General features: G+C 53.0%; 2 protein-coding genes across 2 annotated transcripts in view; one reads left to right on the plus strand and one right to left on the minus strand.

Moving 5' to 3' along the window:
* The window catches only part of CLSTN3 (calsyntenin 3), a 29,532-nt gene extending 15,195 nt beyond the window's left edge, over window positions 1-14,337 (minus strand). The window contains exons 1-12 of the mRNA XM_052640650.1: window positions 14,274-14,337; window positions 11,849-11,971; window positions 11,203-11,398; window positions 9,561-9,769; window positions 9,155-9,304; window positions 8,502-8,687; window positions 7,084-7,365; window positions 6,173-6,285; window positions 2,940-3,102; window positions 1,618-1,674; window positions 776-933; window positions 502-650 (exon numbers count right to left, since the gene is read on the minus strand). Coding sequence (XP_052496610.1) covers window positions 502-650; window positions 776-933; window positions 1,618-1,674; window positions 2,940-3,102; window positions 6,173-6,285; window positions 7,084-7,365; window positions 8,502-8,687; window positions 9,155-9,304; window positions 9,561-9,769; window positions 11,203-11,398; window positions 11,849-11,971; window positions 14,274-14,337 — 1,850 coding nt within the window. The remainder of the gene's footprint in view (window positions 1-501; window positions 651-775; window positions 934-1,617; window positions 1,675-2,939; window positions 3,103-6,172; window positions 6,286-7,083; window positions 7,366-8,501; window positions 8,688-9,154; window positions 9,305-9,560; window positions 9,770-11,202; window positions 11,399-11,848; window positions 11,972-14,273) is intronic.
* A 2,033-nt stretch (window positions 14,338-16,370) lies between these two features.
* Window positions 16,371-20,635, plus strand: RBP5 (retinol binding protein 5). The gene is made up of 4 exons (XM_052641137.1): window positions 16,371-16,443; window positions 16,744-16,922; window positions 20,026-20,127; window positions 20,582-20,635. Exons 1-4 carry the CDS (start codon window positions 16,371-16,373, stop codon window positions 20,633-20,635), a joined length of 408 nt encoding a protein of 135 aa, XP_052497097.1.
* Window positions 20,636-20,740: the final 105 nt, after the last annotated feature.

The raw sequence follows: 20,740 nt of genomic DNA on the forward strand, positions 1-20,740 counted from the left end.
CAGGACCCTCCTCTGTCCCCTTTTACATGTCAGCACAGAGATACAGAGATTAAAACTCCTAAATGCTGGAAGTGTGCTTTGGTGGGAAGAGTATGTGTTAGCTGCTCAGTCATGTATGACTCTTTGTGACCCCATAGACTGTAGCCCGCCAGGATCCTCTGTCCATGGGATTTTCCAGGCAAGAATCCTGGAGTGAGTTGCCATTTTCTACTCCAGGTGATTTTCCCGACCCAGGGATTGAATCCAAGTCTCCTGCATTGCAGGTGGATTCTTCACCATCTGAGCTAACAAGTGGAAAGAGTAATGAACTCATAGTTGAAAAATCTGAGTCTAGTCCAGACTCTTCTTGCTGCATTGCTGTGGCAACTGGACAGGTCAGTTTTCCATCCCTAAAACCAGAGGGGAGGGGATGCATTATGTGCCTAGCTGTCGATGGCATCTAAGGCCAAAGAGTTCTGACACTGTCTGGCTCTGTGACTTGCCCACCCACCAGACACTCACTTGACGGCAGTGGTGAGGCGCAGGGGCCTGACGCCAGGCGTGGCAAAGCGCAGAGTGTTCATGTAAGCCACATGCTGCAGGGCATGGTTGAAGGTCTCCACATCATCCCCCTCCAGGGTGAGCAGGGACTGCGAGGGGTTCACGTGGACCTGGGCCCCAGACACAGACAGGGCTGAGAGCAGGACGGAGAGGAAGGGAGCCGAGGGGGTGGGGTGGGGCGGGGTGGGGACAGGGAGCATGCCCAGAGGGAGGGGGCCAGAGGAAGGGGCGATACCTTCATGCCTTTGCCCAGGCTCTCGAAATCCCTATAGTCCAGCCCCTCCCGACATGCATAGAGGCACTCGATGACCTCACGGCTCTCCAGGCGGCCTGAGCGCACGCTGAAACCAGCCAGGTAGCCGTGGAAGTAGTGGTGGATCGGCAAGGGGTCTCCTAGGGCAGGAACACAGGGGTGGACGGGAGGTAAGAGGTGACAGAGGGGAGGGCGGAGGAGGCCCCAGGTAGAGGAGGCTGAGAACAAGACAGAGAAAGAGCAGCAAGCTGGAGAAAGAAGACAGACAGGAGCCAGGTAGGGCTAAAAGGATGGATGAGAGGCAAGGGAGGCTAAGGGGAGATGGGAGAGGGAGAAGACAAAATAAAAACCTGGGCAGAGGGGGACGGAAGGCGAAAAATAGAAGCCACAGAATGAGAAAGGCTTCCAGGATAAAGAGAAGAAGGAAAGCAGGACCAAAGGGAGGAAAGAGACCCAAGGAGAAAGAGGAGAGTAAGCGAAGGAGTCTCCGCGGTGCATGCGGGGGGCGCCGGCAGGGATGCGTGGGAGCTTCAGGGATGCCCAGCTCTCCTGGCTGCGTGGCCGTCTCCTGCCCCCTGTGCTCTGCCACGCAGAAAGCCAGCGCGGGAACCCTGGATGTCACTCTGTGGACAGAAGAGGACACCGGCTCCCAGCCGGCTCCATCCGGCTGCACTCTCTCCGCCTGGCCACGCTGCTCGGAGGCTGTAACCCCGGTGGCGCGCGAGGCGGTGAAGCGCAAGGCCGGGTTGGACCGCACGGATGCGGAGCCCAGAGCGCCAGGCTGAGATGCGAGCTCTGCAGGCCTCCAGGTCTCACACAAGTACCTGCTGTGGCGTCCGTACTGTTGTCAGCTCCCTTTGCCTTCTCTTTGTTCTTCTCCTCTGGGGGAGAAAGAGCACCAGTGAACTCAGGGATGCCGGGGCCAGATCGACAGAGAGGTTGGGGAGGTCTTCCGGGGGCTGCCCCCGGCCATGTGGACTTGAACCTCTAACTGAGTCCCAACCCTTCTTTCGTCTTGTCTGAGGTTATCTCAGGCCTCTGTTGTAGACAAAACCCAGATATGCTGCTGAGGAAACACAAGGACTCTGGTACCCCCCCAACACACACACACCATACAAACCACATGCATTACTTACATACATACACCACATATACAAATACACCACACACACACACAAACACACCACATACACACATACTAGATACATACACACTACATACACAAACATACGACAGACTACGCAGATACACCACACACACAATATACACACAAACCACATGCACTACACACATACACACACTACATACACACCACTTAGACACACCACACACACAAACATACCACATACACACATACCACATACACACAGTACATACACACCACTTAGACACACCACACACACAAACATACCACATACACACATACCACATACACACAGTACATACACACCACTTAGACACACCACACACACAAACATACCACATACACACATACCACATACACACAGTGCATACACACCACTTAGACACATCACATACACAAATGTACCACATACTACATACAGACACACCCCACACACACTATACACACAAACCACATGTACTACACACATACACATACCACATGTACACATACACCACACACACAAACACACCACATACACACATACCACATACACACCACTTAGACATACTACATACACAAACATATGACACACGACACACACACACCACATTCACGTGCGCATACACACACACACACACACACACACCCCCCATCCCAGAAGGAAAAAATCAAAGAAACAGCTTAAAAGTTGGAAGGTTGCTGACTCTCTGCAGGGTTACTGTCCTCCAGCAGAGGAAAAGGCTGTGAAATCATGATGGGGACAGATCAAAGTATGAAGCGGCTGCAGGTACAGAAAGTGAGATGCTGGTGATGGCCGAGTCAGAGGGGATGACTAGTCCAGCCGGCAGGAGACCAGGGGGCGGTGGTCTCCTCCATCGGAGAGCTTTCCCAGCCTCCCTGCCCAACTTCAGGGAGACGAGGTCATAAGGTCAAGCTGCCCTTGCTCCTTCACCAACCACTCGGCACCTCTACCATGAGCGCCTCCATGGAGAAGCTCAGTGTTGAGGCGGGGGTACTTACCAGCCCAGCAGGCCCCAATCATCAGCGCGGGCTCCCTTCGAGGTGGGTGGATGAGACCATTGTCATGGATGAGGGCGGGGTCGAAGGAGATGCCATCTGCATAGAGTGTGACCGTGGGGAACTCGAGATTCAAAGCATAGTGGTGCCACTCATCATCACAGACCTGGGAACAGGGAAAGGAAGGAAGCCCTCGGGTACTGCATCCCCAGGAAGGAGCCCCAGGCACTGCCCCACCCCCTGGGGGGCAGGAGACAGCCCTTCGTGTTCCCTGGTCTATCAACAGGGCTTGCTAGTGAATTGCTGCCAACCCAGCTCAAGGAATCCTTGCCCAGAATGGATCAGGCTCAACCTCATACGTAAACTACCTAAAATTCCACTCTTTCCATAAACCTTTAACTCCATCAACATTCCTAAGAGGAGCACCACTGTGTCCTTTGGCAGGTGCTGCGCATCCCGAGTCCAGACAGAACTAACAGCTATAGGTTTCCGTGCAGTCTTCTTCCGTCTCCATGTCCACACATCATACCCATCCTCAGTCTTTCTTTTTTTTCCTTTTTAGACTATTTTTTATGTAGATCATTTTTAAACTCTTTATTGAATTTTACAGCATTGTTTCTGTTTTATGTTTTGGTTTTTTGGCCCCAAGGCATGCGGGATCTTAGCTTCTCCACCAGGGATGGAACCTGCACCCTCTGTGCTGGAAGGCAGTCTTAACTACTCGACCACCAGGCAAGTCCTCCCAACCTTTTCCGTGTGTACTGTTGCAACACCCTCATCTGAGCACTTGCACTCAGTTCTCTCTGATATCCTCCTCCCATAGTTCCTAAAGGGATTGCCTTCCTTTTTCCGGTGTTTAAATCACTACCAAATTTAATGTTGTCAAACAGTATTCACTAACAAGTCATTATTCTTGAGAAGATTGGATTCTCCTCACTTCACAAACGTTCCCAGATATAAATGACAATTATTGAAAAATCATAGCTAATTGCAAATTAAATACATTACTTGTAACCAATATTTTCAGATGCATAATTAGAAAAATTATTAACATTTTTGCAACAGAAATTTATCTTTAATTGAGAAATACATCCTAAATTTGTGGAGCAACGCCTTCAAAATTTAGAACTCTTTTTTTTAATATGGAGAATAGTTGGTTTACAATGTTGCATTAGTTTCAGGTGGTGATGTTGTTATTTAGTCCCTAAGTCGTGTCCAACTCTTTTGCAGACCCATGGACTGCAAAACTTCTCTGTCCATGGATTTTCCAGGCAATACTGGAGAGGGTTGCCATTTCCTTCTCCAGGGGTTCTTCCCTACCCAGGGATTGTACCCACATCTCCTACAATGGCAGGCAGGTTCCTTATCACTGAGCCACCAGGGAAGCCCCAGTTTCAGGTGTACAGCAAAATAAAGTAATTATACATATACAAAAGGATCTTCTTAACATGTGAGTCTGATCAGGCCACATCCCAGCTATAAACCTTTCAAAAGACTTCCCATCTCTCATAGCACAAAATCCAAATGACTTTAGCTAACCAAGTCCACCGTACACCTGATCACTGCCCAACTCGCCAGCCTCAAATCCAGTGTCTGCCCTTTTCACTGTGCCCTAACTGCCTGGCCCTCTTTCCATGCTTGGAACATGCTGGACACTTTTCTGCCTCAGGACCTTTCCATCTGCTCTTCCGTCTGCCTGGATTCTTCAGGATGAGCTTACATTTCGCTTCCATCAGGCCTTCCCTGAACATCCAGTCTGAGATGACTTCCCCTCTCCTTGCCTCCTATTCTCTACCTTGGTTCCTTGCTTCTTCTTTCAGAGCGTTAGCACAACTTATCTTTTTTATTATGTCTGAAAAGTAAAAGCGTTAGTTGCTCAGTCATGTCTGACTCTTTACGACCCCATGGACTGTAGCCCACGAGGCTTCCCTGTCCATAGAGTTTTCCAGGCCAGAATACTGGAGTGGGTAGCCATTCCCTTTTCCAAGGGGTCTTCCCAACCTAGGGATCGAACCTGGGTCTCCTGCATTGCAGGTGGATTCTTAACTGTCTAAGCCACCAGGGAAGCTCTTACTACATGTCTTCTTACTTTTAAAAATCTATCTCCCCAACTAAAATGTATACTCAATGAAGGCAGAGATTTCGTTCCATCTTAGATTGCATTGTATCCCCATAACCTAGCAGAACGGCAGGGTACTTGTATTTACTAAATCTCTGTTGAATAAATAAGGATAAATAAAACAAAAATAGGAAGAGGAATGTTACCAATATTAGCAATGCGGGGGAAAGATCAAGAAGCAGATGGCAGACTATCTCTTTAAAAGAGTGCCTCAGAAAACAGAAACTTTTGTAGGTAGCCCTCAGTTATTGAGTTTGTGGGTTTTCATTCCCCTTTCTCTCTCTTCCACATCCTGCCTTTTTTCAGCCATTTGCTTACTCAGCCAGTCCACCAGGGCTTACAAGAAAAACAGAAGGAGATGGAAACTCAATTAGTCCCTATGGTCCCTGTGGTCAGCTTGGAGATGAATAAAGAAGAGGCTGCAACTGTTAGCTCAAGAGATTTTTCTTTTTTCTTTTTTTGCTCATTTTATTTATCCTTTTTTGAATAATAGTGAGGATTTATATACATATATGTGTTCAGTCGCTCAGTTGTGTCTGACTCTTTGCAGTCCCATGGACTGTAGCCTGCCAGGCTCCTCTGCCCATGGAATTTTCCAGGCAAGAATATTGGAATGGGTAGCTGTTCCCTTCTCCAGGGGATCTTCCCAAACCAGGGATCAAACCCAGGTATCCTGCATTGCAGGCAGATTCTTTACCACCTGAGCCATCAGGGAAGCCAAAACCCAATCTGTGTACCCTAGGTTACTTATTTCCTTGATTACAACACACTAACTGCTTGAGAGTTCAGAATCCACACTAAGTTTCCAGATAAGAAAGATGAAATAAAACAAGAGGAGATGGATGGTTGGTTGGTTTGGGGCTAGTAGTAATTTGTTCCCTACTTGCTCTTAACCCAGGAGTGCTTTCTGCAGGAGACAAGCCTTCGGAAAAGAGAACCAGAGAATGGAACTGGGGTGGAAGGCAGGGGGATGTAAGAATAGTCAGGAACTGAAAGTGGAGATTGAAAAAAGGGACACAGGGCAACCCAGAAAATGCCCAGCCCTGCCCTAGGACCTCCTCCCCTGAAAGCAAGTTACACCCACCCAGCTTTCCCATGAGCCTGGCTCCAGCCTCACCTGCTCCAGCTTCCAGAGGAATTTGACTGGCCGGGCACTCTCAAGTAGAGGCCAGTAGAGGAAGGCAATTCTGCAGCCGTGGACAGTCAGTGAGTAGTGAGAGAAGCCGTCCTCTGGGGGCAGAGGATGGAGACAGGAGTCAAACACAGCACTGGAGGCAAGAACAGATTCAAAGCGCCAGAAAGGAGGGCTCCCTGGATTCTCTTTATTCCTTTATTCTTTCAGGTTCTCTCTGTCTCTCTCTAATTCTTCAGGATCTGTCACTCTCTCTCCAGCTCTCTCTGAGACTCACACACATACACAGAGTTCAGTGTTGGGGTTTTCTCAGGCACTCTGATTGGCTGAGGGGAGACAGTGACCAGCCAGCTCCTACCCAGATCTTTACTGCTCCTTTGGTTAATACAAACTTCATGGGTAGTGATCCTTTTCATATCAAGAGAAATGAGCTCCAAGAAGAGGCAGAAATGAAAGAGTAGGTCAAGGCTGAGCCCCCTGGAGAGGGACACCCTCCTGCCATAGAGGGAAGGGGGTCCTGGAGGCTGGAGCTCACAAGCCCTTATAGGAGGAGGCCAGGGTGGTGGTGGAAGGGAAAGAACGGGGCACAGCATTACTCAGCCTCTTCCATTCTGATAGGGGGCTTTACAGGGAGCAGACTGGGGAGGTAGTCTACTACACAGGGGATGCAAGGCGATCGGGCAGCTACAAATGAGAAGGCCGGTGAGCGGTCCCATCACGCAGAGAGCAGTAGGATCTCAGCTCGTCCTGCTTGGACTGTGAAACCCAGCACTGCTATCTTACATACGAAGGGAGAGAGAAATGACCCACCCACGGCCACCGACTGGACAGTGACAGAGGCCGGACACGAAGCCAGTCCTCTCCACACTTAGACAGGTGCCCCGGGGAAGGCTCACCGTTCTGGACGGTGTTACACACGATGGTTTCCTCTTCCTTCTTGCCCTTGTTGGGAGTGACACCATGCTTCATCCAGAAGGACAGGGTAAAGTGGTCACTGAGGCTGTCCGGGGGCCCGGAGCCCAGCCCCGCAGCGCCCCCCAGGGGCACCTGCACCGCCTGGGTGCCGTTGAACCAGTAGATGAGGCTGCTGTCCTGGCTGTAGTGCACCGAGAGGCCCGCTGTCCAGTTGGCATTGGGGCCGGGCATCGGCAGCAGATCCACCTCCCCAGGGGCCGCGCCTGCAGGAGCCCCAGAGGCACAGGTGTTGGAGCCGAGAGGCGGCAGATGGGGGACGGGATGCAGGCAGGAAAAGACCCCCTACAGCTACTGTCACCACCTCCTCTGGCCTCTCAGAGACGAAAAAGGAAGGGCTAGGAACAGCTCTCCAGTGACCTCAGCTCCTCCAGCTCTTCATCGCTCCCTGCCATTGTTCTGTATTTTATCTGGTGATTTTCTTGGGCCATAATCATGCATCTTTGCCAACCACATGTTTATGTGCTCTTTGGGCCACAAGAGACAACCACATGCCACAACCCCCATAGATACAGTGTGTGGTATGCGAAGTCGCTTCAGTCGTATCCAGCTCTTTGCAACACCATGGACTGCAGCCCACCAGGCTCCTCTGTGCATGGGATTCTCCAGGCAAGAATACTAGAGTGGGTTGCCATGCCCTCCTCCAGGGGATCTTCCCCACCCAGGGATCGAACCTGAGTCTGTTTTATGTCTCCTGCTTCGGCAGGTGGGCTCTTTACCACTAGTGCTCCCTGGGAAGCTCTGATATATATACATCTATGGATGGGCTTCCCTAATAGCTCAGTTGGTAAAGAATCCGCCTGCAGTGCAGGAGACCCCAGTTTGATTTCTGGGTCAGGAAGATCTACTGGAGAAGGGATAGGCTACCCACTCCAGTATTCGTGGGCTTCCCTTGCGGCTCAGCTGGTAAAGAATCCGCCTGCCATGCAGGAGACCTGGGTTCAATCCCTGGGTTGGGAAGATCCCTGGAGAAGGGAAAGGTTACCCACTCCAGTATTCTGGCCTGGAGAATTCCATGGACTGTAAAGTCCATGGGGTCACACAGAGCTGGACACAACTGAGCAACTTTCACTCCACTTATGGATGGGCAAAAGAAGATGTAAAACAGATTCTTTTTGGTTTTGGTGGCACGGCATGGCTTGCAAGATCTTAGTTCCCCAACCAGGGATTGAACCTGCGCCCTCTGCAATGAAAAGCATGTAGTCGTAACCACGGCACTGCTAGGGAAATCCCAAGACAGATTCCTAAGAGAGGTAGAGGAGGGTCAGGAAAAGGCTGGGGGAATGGGCGATGGGCACAGGCAGGGAGGATGGGGGGAGGGCCACAAAGGGATCACACCCACCGCAGAGTTTCCGCAGTGCACGCTCTGAGTAGTTGTCACGGTCACAGCCCTTGGCCACATGGCTGGTCTGCAGTTCTATGGTGGCCTGAATGTTCCAGAGAGGTTCATCACAGGTCTCCAGGCGGATACCAGGGAACAGAGCCAAGCTCCCGGCGCCTGGTGCATATTCAATCCTTTTGTTCCAGCCTGCAGGGGTGAGAGGGAGCAGGCAGTGGAGCAGAGCCGGTTAAGGCAGCCCCTCCTACCCATTCTGCTGATGGCCTTGGGTTCCTAAGAAAATGGCCAGCCAGGGGAGACAGCTACAAGTCCGCCCCCCAAATGCTGTCCTTCAGTTGCTTAGCCGCGTCCACCCCCATGGACTGTATAGCACACCAAGCTTCCCTGTCCCTCACCATCCCCCGGAGTTTGCCCAAGTTCATATCCATTGAATGAATGATGCCATCCAACTGTCTCATCCTCTGTCGGCCCCTCCTCCTCCTGCCCTCAATCTTTCCCAGCATCAGGGTCTTTTCCAATAAGTCAACTCTTCACATCAGGTGGCCCCCCAAATATCCCTCCCCAGCTCCTAGCCTGGCCCCTGTGGTTGTCAGAAGGGAGGAAGAAGGAGACCAAGGTGAAGGATGGATCATGGGCCCCAAAGCATAGCTCCTCACCTTGCCAGCTGGGTTTACAGGTGGGCTTCACCTGGATCTCCACCTCAGCATCGTCCGCCGCCCGCTTCTTCCCGCAGTCATAAGCCGTCACCGTGAACTTGTAGAGCTTCTCACCACTGTACTGTAGCTTCTCTGTGTTCTCAATGTTCCCTGGGGTGGGGGACAGAGAGGGTCAAGGGCACTAGAGGAAGTCCAGGGGAGGACTCAGGAGCTAACTTTAGGGCAGGTGAATTAGGCAGCATGAAGCAGGCAGGAAGGAATCTGGGGAAAGAAGTTCCATACCTGGGAAGCAGGGTGAGGAATAAGGAGGTGAGGGGCAGAACAAGTGGAGGGCGCAGCCCCGGGGCATCACGAGGGATGTGGGCACCCAGGGCTGAGCAGCTGGGGCGGCAGGGGCTGGACTCACCGTCATTGTCGATGAGGAAGGGGGTGTTGGGCGTGAGGATCTCATAATAGCAGATCTGGCTGTACTGGGGGGAGCAGTCACCGTCGATGGCCTCCACCCGAAGGATGCGGTCATACAGCTTCCCCTCGGTCACTGCTGCCCGGTACAGCCGCTCCACAAACACCGGGGCAAACTCGTTCACGTCGTTGACCCGCACATGTACAGTGGCCCTGCAGGCACCAGAGCAGGAAGAGAAGAAGGAAGAGTCAGCCCCCGATGGGAGTCCACACCAGAAGCCAAGGAGATGGAACCAGGGTGACCCAGAGCCTGGTCACATTCATCCGTCCCCCATTCAGGGGTACCAGGTACCACAAAGGGAGAGGAACCTCAGGAGAAAGGGTGACTGATGTACAGGGTACGAATGACCCTGGGGGCCATCAGTGGCTGGTTTTGATGACTTCTGTACAGAATATTAAAGGATAGGATGGCAAGATGCGTGAGACAGGATTCTGAATCTGGCAGGTTGTTTTTTCACAAAGTCAGGTCCAATCAAGGCAGATACAGAGTAAAAGCCAAAATAAAAACAACCATATTCAGGGAAGTGGCTTCCCCAGTGGCTAAGCGGTAAAGAATCTGCCTGCAATGCAGGAGAAGCAGGAGACACAGATTCAATCCCTAGGTCTGGAAGATCCCCTGGAGAAGGGCAACTCACTCCAGTATTCTTGCCTGGAGAACCCCACGGACAGAGGAGCCTGGGGGGCTACAGTCCATGAGGTTGCAGAGTCGGACACAACTGAGCAACTGAACACACACACATATTCAGGGAAGTGGTTTTGTACCAGAGTCTCAAGTCATCTGATGTGTGCAGTGAGCTGTGGCCACTCCCCACTCCGGCCCCCATCGGGCAAGCAGAGAAGGTGGGGGTGGGGCTAAACCCTTCATGCTGAGCCTTGCCCCCAGCCCAGATCCAAGCACCCAAAGCCCAGAGGCAAAGGTCCTATCTCCAAATGGGAAATTGAGTCATCAAGCAAAGCAGTTTATATCCAGCGCCTCATAGTGGCCCCGGTGTCCTGACCACCCACCTTCCCACCATTCTCAAGTGAGATGTGAGCTGGGGGCAGACAGAGGTAGGAGTCCCGGGTCCCAGCCTCCTTCTTGCCCACTCTCACCCACTGCTGTGCACGTGCACAGTGCACGTTCTGTGTGTGAGTGTAGTGCACGTTCTGTGTGTGAGTGGGAAGGAATCCGGGGCTGTACTGAGGTGCCATCCTCCTCCTCACTCTCTTAGCATCCTATCTCTGTGCATTGAATCCTTTCCCAACTGGCAGGCACCGCGGTGCCTGCTTTTGACACAAACCACCTCCTTTCACCTTCACAGTGACCTGAAGAAGTAGGCATCATCATTGCTCCATTTTACAGACAAGGAAAAGCAAATCCAGAAAGTCTGAGAAGTTGTCCATGGTCAAAAGAGACGGAGCCCAGACTGGTCCCACTGAGCTTCACCACATGCTCCTGTCCCCCTTGGCTGAAGGCTCCTAAACCCCATGAACAGAGAGGGGAGGGGATAGATCGTCAAGACGCTGAGGACAGAGGGAAGTGAGGGGCCTGGTCGTGGTGGGGGGACCTGCAGCAGAGGGCAAGGGCAGGGGCAGGGTGTCCTCACTTGTGGGACTTCTTGGTGTTGGCCCCGTCCGGGCCTTCGCCGCAGTCGTAGGCCTGGATGGTGAAGGTGTGCTCCTTCTGGGCCTCACAGTCCACCGGCTCCTTGGCCCGGATCAGCCCTTCTCCTGTCGCCTTGTCCAGGATCACGGCCTCAAAGGGGACCCCGGACCCATGGAGCCGGAAGCCACAGATCTCACCTGGCCGGGGGGCAGGGGGGTGTGGGGGGGCAAGGATGAGGTTCCTGCTCCACTTCCAGGGTCTCCTTCCATCACTCGCTGACCTCCCCTCAGGCCCCCACTTCACCTCTCCTCCCAGACCCAGTCCTTTTCTTGCACGTGGAAAAGCATTAATTATCGAACATTCACTCCAACCCCAGGTTCCCTGAGCAACAACCTCTGAGCGACCAGCTCTGAGAGCTGGCAAAATCTGGATGTGTTAACCCCTGCCTGCCCACATCCTCCTCTGACTCCCTTCACTGTGCCACTGCTCTTCACCATCACCCGGTTCCCTCCTGGAGCCTCCTTCTTCTACTTTGCCCAAGTCCTCACTACTCTCCCTCCCAGGACCTACCCCCTCCTCCCTTGCCCCTGCCCTCCCGCCCACTTCTCTCTGTCCCACCCACCCTGCCCTGCCCCAGCCCCACTTACCTGCATAGCGCAAGGGAGCATCCTTGTCCAAGGCAAAGAGCGGTGGGTTCAGCAGAACCGTGTTGTCATTCTCCATGACGATGCCTTGGTATTCTGCCTCAATCCATGGCTTGTGCTTGTTGGCTGACCCCACCCCCAGGGAGAGCAGAGGAAGCACCTGTGAGCTGGCCCTCCACAACCTCACAACCCTTGTTGACCTAGACAGCACACTCCAGGCTCACCACCCTGTTCAGCCCCTGCAGAAGCGCCCGCAGGGGGAAGGGCTGAGGGCAAGAAATCAGCCATGAAAGGAGTCAGAGGTCACTGGATAGACAGTTTCCATGGCAACAGCCTGCCCTGTGGGGAGGAAGAGGTCCTGCCATCTCCCCTGGGAAACCTGGTCAGAGGATGGAGACTTTTCTTGGGCATTTCAAGTGCTGGAGTGTGGACGCTGGGCCTCCAGGGAGCAGCAATGGGCCATTAGAGGGCCCTGGGAAAGGGAAGGGATAGATTAAGGGCAGAGTGGAGATTAGGAAAAGAAGACTAGACGTTTCCTGAGGTCCGGGTTGTTGATCCTCTCCACCACGACCACCACCCCACTTTGGTCCTGTTCCCTTCTCTTCCTGGCTAAGCCCCATCCTAAGGTCATTCTTCCAGAGGAGAGGAAAGAGGAGAGAATGGAGAAGGGAGATATATAGGACAGAGGGAGGGGGACAGAGAGGGGCAGGGATGGAGCAGAGGAATCAATGCCAAACAACGGGGCCCAGCAGAGCTGGCATCCTCAGGGATTATCGAACTGGCCTAGAAACTCGACAAATCCCCTCCCTGCTTCTCGCCCTCACACCCAAAAGAACACACTCATAATCATAACCAGCTGACTCCTATGTCCCCCAGAAGGCCACCAAACCCCACACACCCTGAACCCCCTTCTTATAGAGTCATGGCTGAGTGCTAATTCTCGCCTATCCCACCCCTGTTCCCTTCAACCACTGGCCAATCCACGACAGGAGTGCAACCCACTCAGCCTCCATGTCTCCTTAACCACTACCAGACTCAACTCAGTCCCGTCTCCTCCCAGGGCCAAGTGCCCACTCGCCCCTGTGGGGCTCTGGGGAAGGCTCAGTGGGCTCCATCTCCCTCTATATCACCCCCAACCCCAGCTTCCACTGCCTGCTCTATTGAATCCCATCAAGCCAAAGCGCCAGGCTCCCAAAGCACACCCACAAGGGCCCATCACTGAGACCTGAAGACTTATCATCAGACAGAAACGGAATCACCCAAAGGACACTCATCCCCAGCTTGTCACGGTGAGCGAGAAATCCCGAGTTCCATCCTTTCCTCCAGTGACACCCCCAAAGCCTTCTGGTATCTGGTATGCCTGTCCCTTCCTCTCTGAGGACCACCACAACCCCCTTCCCTAGGGGCAGAGGAGAAAGCCGCAGATGGTGCCTAGAAGGCAGCACAGGATGTGTCGGGAGGCTAAGAAGCCCACTGAGGTCAGAGACTGAGCTGAAGGTGGAGACGCTGCACACAGCTCACCACTGCCCCTAGCCCTGCCCTCTCTCCCTGGGTCTCCCCGCTTCCTCCTGAGCTCTTCCCCTCACCCTCTCCTCACCTGTTCTTCCTGATTCCTCTCCCTCTCCTTTGCCTCCACCTTGACCCTGGTCCAGCCGCTGCTCATCCCCTCCCGCACTTCACCTCCCTTCCCCTCTCCCCACTCATTAGCACCCCGACACACACACACACACACACACACACACACACACACCTCTGCCCTTTCCTGCTGTCTTCACCTACCTAAACCCTTGGCCCTCATCCGCTCCCTCTCTCCTGGCCCCTCTAACAGCCTCACCCAGCTAAATTTATCAGCTGTCTGCCAGAGAGGGCAGCTCTGGTAACCCCCAGCCCAGCCGTGTATGCAGGCGGAAGGGGATGGATGCAGAGGAACACGCCAACACATACGTGCTCCGAATTGCTGAACTATGGGAACAGCTCCTCCCCGGGATGAGATGGAGAGGGACCAGATGGATGTGGCCACACACCCTCAGCGCCGACACACCCCGAGAAACGGGGACCTGCCCAGAGAGGTCCATCACCCCCCTCAGGGACAGGTCCTTCTGAGACCCGAGATTGCTCCAGCAGGGAGCAATGGTGAGGGGGGTGGGGTGGAGGGGAAGATACAGACCCCAGGATGGGAATGGGGACCAACCTAGGAGCAACAGAAGCACATGGGTAGAGACGGACCAGAGAGGAGGGACCAGAGAGAGGTTCTGGGGATGCCAGCGAGAAGAGAAGGGGACAGGTCTGAGAAAATGGATGGAAAGGGGGATGGTGCGAAGAACCACCTGTCGTGTTCCAGGGAGCCTTAAAGGGCGCCTGCCCGCCTGGACCCCCACATCGCGGGGCCTGAGACCCCCTCCCTCTGTGCCCCCACCCCCACACTCACCTTTGTTACAGGAGCTGGAGGGGAGCAGGGAGGCCACCAAGAGGGGAAACAGCAGGGGGGTCATGGCGTGGTGTAGGCAGGGCAGGGCCCCGATTGCTCGCCCCCAGAGCCTGGAGCCCTGCTTGTTCCACCTTGGGCAAGGGATGCAGGGGCTCTCCGAAGAGGGGAGGGGAGAGGGCAGAGAGCAGGGCAGAGACGGAAAGGAGCCTGCCGCCCACCCTAGTCCATAGGGCAGACCCGGGCAGACCCCAACCTGGGCGGCTGAGCAGGGGGAACCGGCAGTGGCTGCTGCTCCTTCGTTTTGGAGCCGGGCGTCCTCACTCTCTCTCTCTCATTCCCACCCCATCCCCGCTACTGCAGGATGACGTCAGCACGGCCAGGCGCGGATTGATGGGGCCGCTGGCCAATCGGGTGGCTGGGGGGGCCAGGTGCTGCAGGGCGGGAGGGAGCCAATGGGACTGGGGAGCAGGGGCGGGAGGATGTGTTAGGGCTTTTTCCCCTGACTGCAATTTGGGGGAGCAAGGGAACTGCGGGGGCTGGGGAGGAAGCTGGAAAGCCGTAGAGGAGGTGGGGAAAAAGAGGGACAGGGAGAGGATCGCGCAGCTAGAAGCCCGGGGGTGGGAAGAGGAGACGTCAAACGGAGATGTGAGGGAGGCGAGGAGGGACAAGTATTCACGTCACCCCACCACCACCACCACCCCACCAACAACTCTGCGTTAACCTCTTTTCACAGCCCATTCCATCAGCAGGACCCTGCTGGGTGCCTCCCGGGAACCGCCAAGTAAAACCCACAACCTGAGCCCCAGAGATGCTAGCCTTTCAGGTCCCAGCCCCGAGTCTCTGAGAAAGCCAAGGGGTGGTCAGCAAGTCGGTGGACCGAGCTCTGGGACCCGAGGAAAAGCGAGATGTCTGTGCCCCACCTCCCCCACCCACCCCACGCACCTGTTGGGACAGTTCACCACCAGGTGGAATTTTTTCCTGCTGTCTACCCTGCCTGCCTCCCTCTCCCCAAATTTCTCATCTTAAACCGTGTTTACCCAAACCAGCCTAGTTGGTTCAGAAGCCAGAAAAGTTGGTAGGTCTGAGAGGCAGAGAAGAGTGTGGTGTAGTGTGGTGGGGAGGGGGGAGGGTAGGGCTAGAGCACACAACCTCTGCCTGCAAGAGAATACATCTGGGAAGCTTGGACTGTGCAAGGGCTGGGGATGAGGGTAGCTGATGGTGCCATCCACGACTCCAGAGGGAGAGGGGAAATCCCTGGGTCCCAAGCCAAAGAGTGTAGAATTCTCCAGAACAGCCAGCCAAACTCCTCCCTCACCTTCTGCTCCAGACTTTGAACTCAGCAACTCAGACAGCCCCCTCTGCAGTTTTTATGCTTCCCTCCTCACGGTCCTGCAGGACAGGGTCCTGAACTCCAGCGTCGCTGCCCCAGCTCAGCAGAGCTGTGTGACGAAGCTGTGGGGGCCAGCGCTGGAGGATTTTCTTCACTGGAACTCCTGGCCAGCTGGCTGTCTTCACTTTTTTCCCCACCCCTTCCTCCCCTTCATACCTTTTGGGATCCCTGAGCCAGCCCCAGGATCTCAGGTGAGATATTGTTAGAACTCATCCTTGGGTGAGTCCGAAAGTTCCCTCCCCGCCATCCAGTAAGGTCGGCTCCCTCCCTGGGGAGTCTGCCCCCGGGGGGCCTCGGATAGTTTCCAAGCCTTCCACACTTGGGCTGGAAGCCAGAACTCACCTTCGGAAAGGCTCAAGTGTTGCCTGACTGACAGCCCCCAGTCCTGGTCCAGGTTCCTTCCTCAGGAAAAGCTGAGGTCAGGCACAGCCTTGCCAAGTCCCCTGCCCCTCTCTGGGGCTGCGGACACCAGCCTCATGCTCATCGTGGGGGAAGGAGGGAGAAAGTCTGACAGGAACTCTTATTGCAGCAGGGCCCCCAGCGCTATAAAAACCCTGGCAGCTAGGACCTTACACAGGCAGCCTCAGTGTGTGAAGAGCCTGGCTGGGAGACTCTCAGCCCCACCTGTCAGACAACACTCCCTTCATCCTCCCCCAGTGTCTTACATTCTCCTGAAATCTTGACTTCCACCTTGGCCAGCCTGGACCATGCCTCCCAACCTCACCGGCTACTACCGCTTTGTCTCCCAGAAGAACCTGGAGGACTACCTGCAAGCTCTGAGTAATGGCCTCACCCCTCTCAACCCTTTCACTCCCCTCTTCCCCTCTCTCTTCCTGCCTCCAATCCATTGAGGAAGGGGTGATGCTGGGGTCTGGACATCATAGGCTGGGGGTAGGGGGTGCTGGCACCTGACTTGGGCCCCTTTTCTAGCCAGGGGCATTGCTAGGAGAGAGTAAATCCACAGTCCCAGACCCAGGCAAGGGGATGCTCCCAGTCCTGGGCTGCTGATGCGGGTGGGGAAGCCCCCGGCCAGCTAAAAGGACACTCGCTCAGACCCTTGCTCAGAGATGGTCCCCACAGATATCAACATGGCTCTGCGGAAGATCGCCCTGCTGCTCAAGCCTGACAAGGAGATTGACCAGCAGGGCAACCACATGATGGTGAAGACCCTCAGCACCTTCCGGAACTACATTCTGAAATTCGAGGTGGGAGTGGAGTTTGAGGAGGACCTGAGGATCGTGGATGGACGCAAATGCCAGGTGTCTTTTCTCAGGCCTGTAGGAAGGGGCTGTGGATGAGCATGGGGGCTCTTAACAACTGGGGGTGAAATAAAATGACCTGTCACAGCAAGAAGAAACGATGACCACAGCAGCCTGCCCTGGGATAACAGACTGCTAATGTCACCCACCCACCCCCGACTCTCTCCAGTGTCTCCTCTGCCCACTCTGAGCACCAGCCAAAAGGGCAACAGGAACAGGTGACCCTCAGGCCAATGAGCAAGCCTGTGCTCACCCTCTAGCCTGTGGCCCTGTGGACACCACAGTCCCTTCTCTCAACCTCTGTAACTCCGCTCCTGTGCAGTCCTTTCTGCTTCTTTCGTGTTCCTATTGACCTCCTCTGCAGACCCTAGTTCCCCTAGTATCTTTTTTTTTTAATTAGAGGATAATTACTTTACAATATTGTGATGGTTTTTGCCATACATCAACATGAATCGACATTAGGTAAACATATGTCTCCTCCCTCTTGAGCCCCTCTCCCACCTCCCTCACCATCCCACCCCTTTAGATTGTCACAGAGCACTTGCTTTGGGTTCCCTTCATCACACATCAAACTCCCACTGGCTGTCTATTTTATTTATGGCAATATATATATTTCAATGCTAGTCTCTCAAATCATCCTACCATCTCCTTCCCCCACTGTGTCCAAAATGTCTGTGTCTCCTTTGCTGCCTTGCAAGCAGGATCATCAGTACTATCTTTCTAGGTTCTCTATATATGCATGAATATGCAATATTGTCTTTCTCTTTCTGACTTACTTGACTCTGTGTAACAAGTTCTAGGTTCATTCACCTCATTAGAACTGACTCAAATGTGTTCCTTTTTATAGTGGAGTAATATCCCACTGTGTATATGTACCACAACTTCCTTCTCCATTCATCTGTTGATGGCCATCTAGGTTTCTTCTGTTTTCTAGCTATTGCAAATAGTGCTGCAATCCCCTAGCATCTTGTCTTGACTTTCTCCCTCTTGTCTATGTACTATCCATGGGCTAAAGCATATACACCCGTGTGTTCAATGAAATCTACAAACTGCTCTAGACACAAACTCTCCAGTCAGAGGTGCCACCTGAGCTCCAGGGCCAAGTTTCAACTGCCTGCAAAATGTTTCCATCTGCATGCCCCAAGGTCAAACCCAAAGTCATTATCTTCCTACACAGACCTCTTCCTGCCTTTATATTTACTGTCTCCATCAATGGCAACAACCAGCGGGAACAAAGCCTGGGAGTCACAGTTATTGCCTTATGTTCCCTTATCTCTGTGTTCCCAACACATGCGTGCATACACACACACGCATGTATGCACATGTGCACCACATGTAATTAGTCAAGAAGCCTTTATAACTGCTCTGTGCTGTCCAATATGGCAGCTACTAACCATATATAGATATTTGAAATGTAACTGGTCCAAATTTGACATGTGCTATCGGTATGAAATACACACTGGATTTTTAAGACAATACCAAACAAGAGTGTAAGACACCTCAGAAATTGTATATTGATTACATGCTGAAATATTATAATATTTTAGGTTGAAATATATATAATATAATATTACATATGATAAATTATAATATTTTAGGTTGAATAAAATATAATACTAAAATTAATTTCACCTGTTTTTGCTTTTCTAATGTGGCTACTAGAAATTTTTAAAATTATATATGTGGCTAGCATTTAGGACTCTATTGAGCATCAGTTGTCTACACGGCTTTCATCTGTTTCTTCCTAGCTTTTCTAACACCACCTTATTTCAGGCCCTCATTTCTCATCTGGTGCCCCAAATTGGTTCCCATTCTTGACTCTCCTCTAATCCACTCTGCCTACCATAACCACAGTACTTTTAAAATGTAAAAGTGACCATGTCACTCCCTGACTTAAACCCTTTCAGACAACCTGGTATGTTCCAGGTAAGGTCCACACATTCCACACAGCATCCAAGGGCCTCCCCACAAAAAAACACGCTAGGTTAGAGCCCCCTCACAACTATCTACTCTTCTTCCTTACCTCTGTTTCTTTTCTTGCTAGAAAGTTCCCATCTCCAATCTAATTAACTCCCTTCCTTGAAGACTCAGCTCTTCCCTCTCTGCTCCCATCACCAATAGTCTTGTTGGTATCACAGATATAATACCTACTGACCTCTCCTCTAACCGATCAAGATCCTGAGCTCCTTGGAAATTCCCTGGCAGTCCAGTGGTTAGGATTCAGAACTTTCACTGCTGAGGGCCTGGGTTCCATCCATCCCTTGTTGTGGAACTAAGATCCTACAAACCATGTGGTATGGCCAAAAAGGATAAAAAAAAAAAAAAAAAAACCGCATAGGATTCTGAACTCCTGGTTTGGGTAGGGTCTATCCTATTGGGGTTTCCCAGGTGGCATTAGTGATAAAGAATCCACCTGCCAAAGCAGGAGACACAAGAGACGGGGGTTCGATCCCTGGGTTGGGAAGATCCCCCAGAGTAGGAAATGGCAACCCACTCCAGTAGTCATGCCTGAAAAGTCCCGTGGACAGAGGAGCCTGGTGGGCTACAGCCCATGGGATCATGGAAAGTCGGACACGACTGAGCTACTAAGCACACACATAGACTATTGGGGTCCAAATAACGCTGCTTGGAATGCCTAGCTCTGGTCCACTCAGCTCTGATTTGGGGAGTTGACCCTTCATTCTCAAGGACATTGCAGCTGCCCTTGAGACTGAGAAAGAGGAGAAAAGAGATTCCCTGGTTGTCTCCCAACCAATCTCCCTTCTTTCCCAAAGTCTCCTCTGGGTCAGCCAGAAGTATCACAGGACAAATTCTCCATTCTTCATCACCCAACCTCCAATTTCATCTCCCCCAACCGCGGGATTATCCTGCTTCATCCCCGCTCTACCTAAATGGTCACTGCCACACAGTGTGGGGCCCCTTCCAGTGGCCTTTAGGAGTGGGAGGGGAAGGGAGTTTTGCTGAGTCACTCAGAAGGAAGGGGCTGGAGCAAGACAGCATCTGCTGTGATGCAGGGGGTGGGGCAGCCCAGCAGAGTAAGGCGATGCATTTGGGGTGCCCTGCAACACCCCCCAGTCTTCCTTTATTCCTGCTTTCTCTGTAGACCATAGTCACCTGGGAAGAGGAGCAGCTGGTTTGCGTGCAGAGAGGAGAGGTCCCTAACCGGGGCTGGCGACTCTGGCTGGAGGGACAGATGTTACATCAGGTGAGCGGGGTGCAGACTGGGAGAGGAGATGCATGAGGGTGTGTCTGGGAGGGGGGCCTCCAGCTAGGACCCATTCCCTTGCCCATATCAACTAAGTCTACTACTCCAGCCCGACCCCCACCAAAGAAGGCAAGGAAGGAACATGGGAGCCCTGGGAAGAGTGGAGAGGGGAAGAAGTCAAGTGGCCATGGTGGGCCCTGGCTGCAGGTCAGATGCGTGTCCATAAATCATGACCGGAGACATGGAGACTTAGCCGCTTCAGCTCCCTGACCAGCTCCCTTCCTTCTTCTGGGGTGGAAAGTTGAGGGTTTGGAAAAAGGATACAGTTCCGCATATATCAAACACTCCAGCTGACGTATCCTGAAGGATTCAGTGGAGGTCAAGAAACTTGAGAAACGGGAGTGAGAAGAAGTAAGAATCTTCCCTGTCCTGATTATTCCTACTCTGCCCCCAGGAAGTGACAGCACGGGATGCAGTGTGCCAGTGTGTCTTCAGGAAGGTCAAATAGCCGGAGAGGAGCTGAGGGCCGCTCTCCCCTCCTGGACCACATGAGTCCCAGATTCCTCTTGCCTGTGTCCCCTTCAAGCCCCAGATGGTCCCAGGTCAGCGGTCC

The sequence above is a fragment of the Budorcas taxicolor genome, chromosome 5 (assembly GCF_023091745.1).
Source record: "Budorcas taxicolor isolate Tak-1 chromosome 5, Takin1.1, whole genome shotgun sequence".
Taxonomy (NCBI): Eukaryota; Metazoa; Chordata; class Mammalia; order Artiodactyla; family Bovidae; genus Budorcas; species Budorcas taxicolor.

Bases quoted from the DNA above. Each gene is read 5' to 3' on its own strand.
- RBP5 (XM_052641137.1), top strand. From the start codon at position 16,371: ATGCCTCCCAACCTCACCGGCTACTACCGCTTTGTCTCCCAGAAGAAC. The intron at 16,444-16,743 runs GTAATGGCCTCA...TGGTCCCCACAG, and splicing joins GGACTACCTGCAAGCTCTGA to ATATCAACATGGCTCTGCGG. The intron at 20,128-20,581 runs GTGAGCGGGGTG...CTCTGCCCCCAG, and splicing joins AGGGACAGATGTTACATCAG to GAAGTGACAGCACGGGATGC.